The sequence below is a fragment of the Hyposmocoma kahamanoa genome, unplaced genomic scaffold, assembly GCF_003589595.1.
Source record: "Hyposmocoma kahamanoa isolate Upper Pololo Valley unplaced genomic scaffold, ASM358959v1 80, whole genome shotgun sequence".
NCBI lineage: Eukaryota > Metazoa > Arthropoda > Insecta > Lepidoptera > Cosmopterigidae > Hyposmocoma > Hyposmocoma kahamanoa.
This window is the reverse complement of record NW_020654051.1, coordinates 5,277,328-5,283,401: the sequence shown is the minus strand read 5'-3', so window position 1 is coordinate 5,283,401 and position 6,074 is coordinate 5,277,328. Positions and strand designations below refer to the sequence as shown.

At 36.1% G+C, this 6,074-nt stretch overlaps 1 protein-coding gene across 1 annotated transcript in view; it reads left to right on the top strand.

Moving 5' to 3' along the window:
* The first annotated feature begins 1,498 nt into the window (after positions 1–1,498).
* Positions 1,499–6,074, top strand: part of LOC113233903 — a 17,655-nt gene continuing 13,079 nt past the window's right edge. The window contains exons 1-3 of the mRNA XM_026469131.1: positions 1,499–1,662; positions 4,052–4,189; positions 5,721–5,826. Coding sequence (XP_026324916.1) covers positions 1,615–1,662; positions 4,052–4,189; positions 5,721–5,826 — 292 coding nt within the window. The 5' untranslated portion in view covers positions 1,499–1,614. The remainder of the gene's footprint in view (positions 1,663–4,051; positions 4,190–5,720; positions 5,827–6,074) is intronic.

The following is a 6,074-nucleotide window of genomic DNA, read 5'->3' as shown; positions in this document are numbered from 1 at the left end:
TATCCATAAAGATTTCCCCCCCGTCAAAAAAAAAAAGGACTACGCGGGATGGCTCATAATGTCACAATGTCATGACTCATGTTGTTCACCTTCAAAAATTCATTTGCCTGTCTGGCCGTGTGAGAACTGGCATCGTGGCGGAAGATGATACGACGTTTACGGTTATTTTTACGGAGTTTGTCAATAACTTCCAGCAAACAAATGGTCGTGTACCAATAACTATTCACGGTACAATGATTCTCCAAAGCAGTAGTAGCCACGAGTCCAGTTTTATTAAAAAAGAAGCAATCATCCGCTTAGAGGCACTTTACACGCGCGCCACTTTGGTTGGTTTCGGCTCATCTTGAAAGACCCATACGCTCGATTGCTGCTTTGTTTTTGTATCATAACTATAAATCCATGTTTCGTCACCTGTTACTATGTCCCACACCAAATTTGACGCCCCTTCGTTGAATTTGGTAAGCATGGCATTGCACCACCGAGAGCACAGCTTTTTCACACCCAAATGTTTGTTAAGTGTTGATTGTATTTGACTCATGCCAATGCCTAAAGATGTCCGAATCTCATGGTATGTCACATGCCTGTCTGTTTTAATCATACGGTGCACAGCATCGATGTTTTTATTGTTTACAGCAGTGGAGGGGGGACCATAACGAAATTCGTCACTGAGATTCACACGACCGCGTTTGAATTCTGCAAACCAGCTAATAAAAGTCGTCTTGCATGGTGCTACATCACCAAAATCAGTTAGAAGCCAAGTGAAGCTCCGCTGAGCTGTTAATTTACACTTAAAGTCATAGAAAATCATACTACGAAAATTTTCACGAGTTAAATCCGTGGTGGTGCAGACAACCAATTTCTAAAATGACGCCACAATGTAAAAACAAGTTAGATGAAACAAACTGTATTCTATAGCCAAAAAGTTCCATTTTCAAATGTTCTTATTACTTTTAAAATATTATTTATGTAATTGGCCAGTTCCAGAAACGTATAGTGCGCCCTATGTATTATAACATATGTGTTCTTGATTTATATCTAAAACACGATATTTAATCTTTGTATCTCTGATTTATTATTGTATTTTTCGTAGTTTGTTGCAAATCAATTGGATCAAAGCATTAGTCGTGAATATTGAGGCATAAAGTCAAAGCCACATTTGATAAAGATGAGCGAGAATATTATGTGTTATTGCTGAAGTCAAGCACTAAATATGTGCAGTGGAAACTTCGTAAAGGGACCTTTATTCTATATTTATATAAATTTATGCATAAATGTCCCATGACATACAACATAAAACCAGTAGACGGAGAAGCTTTAATATCCCTAGAGAACATCTGCACACTGAAGCTAAATTAACTGCTATTAAGCGCATAAATCCATATTAATAGCAACTTTTTGCGAACCTATCGTAAGAAACTTGATGACTAATTTTTAACTACTAACTCCAACGTTATGTAGATATAATTCGAGTGATTAAAATGTAACATACGAAGCCAGGCTGAATAAAATCATATAAAATTTCAGAAAATAAAAAAGTATGAGCGAATTATATTTTGGTCTGAATCGCTGTTCTGGGCCTGTATTATACTATTGACAATCCTGTTAAAATTTGCCATGAAAAAGTACACATACTTTCACATATGTTTGTTGGATATACTTATTGTAAGTACTATTACAATTCAATTGAATATCAGTAAGCTTCGTAAGCCGATACATTCAAATGCTTGTTACTGCTATGTAGTCAAATTACAATATCTGCTTCTTTAGCCTCTATTCACCCGCTACTGAGTATAGGCCTGCTCATTTGCACCATATTCTTTCCGGTCCTGGTATATTGGTTCTCAAGTTTTTCTCGTTACTTTCTTAAAGCATACAACACTGTTAGCGAGTAGTCCCCTATGTAAAAGTACAAGTATAAAAAAATATCATCGCGCAATACGTTTTAATTGATTTTTGATATCCACTATTGAATTCTCCTCGTCCAATGCTCCACCGAATATGCGGTTTTGCGCCGTACAAACTTGTAAAAAAAAATCTGCTACATCCGGCTTAGCCAGGGATGGAACTACATTGTTTAGAAGCTGCTTTTATTATTAGAAAGATCGAACACACAAAAAATCTTTTTCGACCCGATGGGACTTGAACCCACGACGATACAGCACCGTAGTATTGCTTTTACCAACTGAGCTACGGGTCAAGTTACCGAGTTGTTGAAACACTCCTATGTGTCGGGTTCTTAGGTTTTCGCGATTGTTGCACGTAGGAAATGAAACTATTTTTCCGGATTTAAATCGCGTATGTTTGTTTTTTCAAACAAACCAACGATTCGGGCTCTTTACGGGTCCCATGGTCACTGTTGACTGAGGCGATACAGTCATCAACCAGTTATGTCTAATATTAATGCAAACCACCTTATTTTTTTCATTATAGTTACAAAAGTTATTAGTTAAATACCTTATTTTTAATTTTACAAAGAAACATTCCAATTTACGCTACATTCTTTTACAAATTACTTTATTGCAACAATAGAAATTTTTGTTAAATTTATTATTAATTAATAATGGAAACTAGAAAAAATTAAAACATTAATTGGTACTGCAGTCTTATGTGTGTTTAGGATTTTTCATCAGAGGAAATACTGGATCCCAAACTGGTGGTACGCAGAAACCATCTTTCCTGTTGAAATTATGTTTTTTAATTTCAATGACCTCTCGCACCATCCTGATTAGATAACGGACTTCTTTTGCAAGGTCCTGGGGTTTGTAAAGGGCCCGAAACGTTGGGTTGTTTGAAAATACAAATACGAGTATACGCGATTTAAATCCGGAAAAATAGTTTCACTCTCCTGTGTTTTTGTTAAAATTTTTTGTATACTGGATCTTTCGGCATTCTAAGCCTCTAATGACATCAAATGAGAGATTTTAGAACCTTCATCACCTCACAACATCTCTCACCAGATGTCACTAGCGGAACTAAGAATGCCGGACGATCCAGTACAAAATCGTTAAGAAAAACACATACGAGATGGATTTCAATATGTCAATATCGATGTAAAATAAATAAAAATTATTTTATCGAGTTCTTAGGTTTCCGCGATTGTTACACATAGGAAATGAAACTATTTTTCCGGAACGTCGGTTTATTTGAAAAAACAAATATACGCGATTTAAATCCGGAAAAATAGTTTCATTTCCTAAAAATTATTTTATTCAACGCTTAGTGTTGTGTGACTGTGGAAGTAGCTAAATTAAGCCAATGTTATTTAAATGCGTGAAACTTATTTGTTCGTGAGCAAGGTCGTCATACAAACAAAAGTAAATATATCCTAGCCAAATTCGATGTAGAATGTTTAATAACAAAACATTGCTAGGCAACCAATGCATGGTGGCATAGGAACGAACATTTTTTTCAATGCTCATTATTAAGGCTTGCTCTGCCCACGACCTGCTCCCTTATCTGGAATTTGAATAGGTATAAGTAGGTAATTGGTAACCCAATTACCTACTTATACCTATTGTAGAAGTAATACTTACCTGGCCAATTATTATAAGGTTTACAAAACACCCATTGATACGCATTATTTACTAATAAAAATAAGTTTTTGCATCCTATTTATATTTACTGCTAGATGGTAGGTAGTGGTAGATGAAAGAAATAAAACTTTAAAAAGATTTTATTTGTTATTATTTTCCACATATTATATCATCCAGCATCTATTTCCGATTCTGAACTCGAATGTTTGTAATCTCTCCCTTAAAATCAAAAAATCACTAGGGTTGACACAGTTTTACAAATAATTAGTTACTGGTCATTTTCATGTAATTTTTAGGTGATTTGAAACTTCTGTTGAATAATATTCATTATAAAAATGGCTTCAAGATTTAGTATTATCCAGAATCTAGTAGAATTTCGTAGGAAAATATTGAAATTGTGGTAACTGTGAAAGACTCTGAGGTGAAAACCCTAAAAATGATATGTTTTTGTTAGTTGACATTTATTCTACATCGAATTTGTCTAGAGTATAAGTAATCACCATTTAATTTTGTTGCAGCCGGGAACGTTATTGGCAATGATAGCAGTAACCTCGATGACATCGTTCCTGCTTGTCATCTCTATAGGAATCGCTGACTTTTGCCACAACTCCACACAAAACTTTATTAACCTCGAACTGCTAGATATATCACAGTATGTGAGTATTGTCAACTTGTCAACTTATGTCTCAGGGATGGGCGCAGTGGCAGTACCTCTCAATTCTTTGCGATTGAAAGCTTTGAGTGGCACTACAACTGTTATGGACAGGCGTGTAGCTTACCATCAGGCGCACGACTTCTTTGTCCCGTCACTTGATATTATATAAAAAAAGATAATAGTATATATGTATTAAAATGGTTCTAAAATTTTTTCAAAATTAGAATTAACGTTTTTTATATTTTCTTGATTAATATAAACAATAACGTAGCAGAAGTGTATTGACGTTATTGAATAATACTGTATCTGATGTATATGGACGTATGAGCCTAGTACGCGCTAAGGCTAAGATGGCGCCTGCTGCGGTGTACCTAATTAGTGTGTTGTCAAACAAAATGTATGCTAAAACAACTATAATTAAGCGTGAAACACACAGAGAGCGGGTGCGGGTCGGGCGAGGGTCGGGTCGGGACCGCGGCGGATCTAATTCCGTGTATTTAATAAAGGGTCGCACGCGCCCGCGCTCGGTGTATTGTCGGGTCAATCTCGACCCGAATCGCGCCCGATCCGCACCCGCTCTCTGTATGTTTCTTACACACACTTTACAACGTTGGAAGCTCTATTCCTTATATAAAGAGTCATGCATTTTTAAACAATTATTTATTCGTACCTCAGTAAAGCGATTACAGCACATTGGTAACTGCGTATTATAGATATCGTACGATTTCTTTTAATTTTTATTCACAATAACCGAATCGGACGTCAAACTGTCGTATTCCAAATGGAACCGAAATGACGTCACACACGGGTGTGACGATTGCTCGTATTTCTCGATCGGCAAAAGCTACAACCGTTATTCAGAACACAGTTACCGAATGAAAGTTACCGAACGTCCTATTGTTTACAAAGCAAGAATGTAATATGAAAATGTTTTATTAATTTATATAATATCTGGATTTTGTTCAATTTTATTAATTTATTTTAATGCATGACTAATGCATTCCTATATTTTAGGCCTCTAAAGCATTGACTTACAATTATATGGACGTCGGGTCCGCACTTGTAAGGCGCTAAAATCGTATACAGAGCGCGACACTCCGCTTTAGTCTTCATTTGTTCTACGGACAGCGCGATACTGCGATGACATAACAATTTAAATTTCGAATAGGTTGACTTGGGACATTTTTTTCGTTGTTTTTGTATTAGACCCGTCGTCCATTTATTTGTAAGTCAATGCTCTAAAGTCTTAAAAATGTATAGTACCAGCACCCGTACTCTTCAAAACCGGAACGCAGTAATGCTGACACTACTGCTTGCCGTCAGAAATAGGTAAAGTCCTACTATATATCACTCATATATCATTTTAACATGCTTACTATTAAGCTAATATTTATTTTCTAATACAGTCATGAGCACGTCAACCTTGAAACTTTGGACCGTTTGTTAAGCGGTAAAGAGTCAATTTAAATCATGTGTAAAGCGTGACAGCTTGATTTGATTTGTCTTTATACGAAATCTAGTTACGTTTACAGACCATGAATTACTACCTAAGCGGTAATGACCCAGAACATGCGATAAATATATCTAATAACCCTTATTTATTGGACGCACAAAAGAAAATGCATAATGTACAGGGAGGTTAGTATTCTTTTCCGGCTAGCAATATACATACACCACATTGACTTACAATTATATGGACGTCGGGTCCGCGCTAAAAAGTGTCCGCACTTGTAAGGCGCTAAAATCGTATACAGAGCGCCAAACCCCGCTTTAGTCTTCATTTGTTTGACTGACAGCGCGATACTGTTTACAATTTAAATTTCGAATAGGTTGACTTGAGACATTTTTTTCGTGGTTTTTGTATTAGACCCGTCGTCCATTTATTT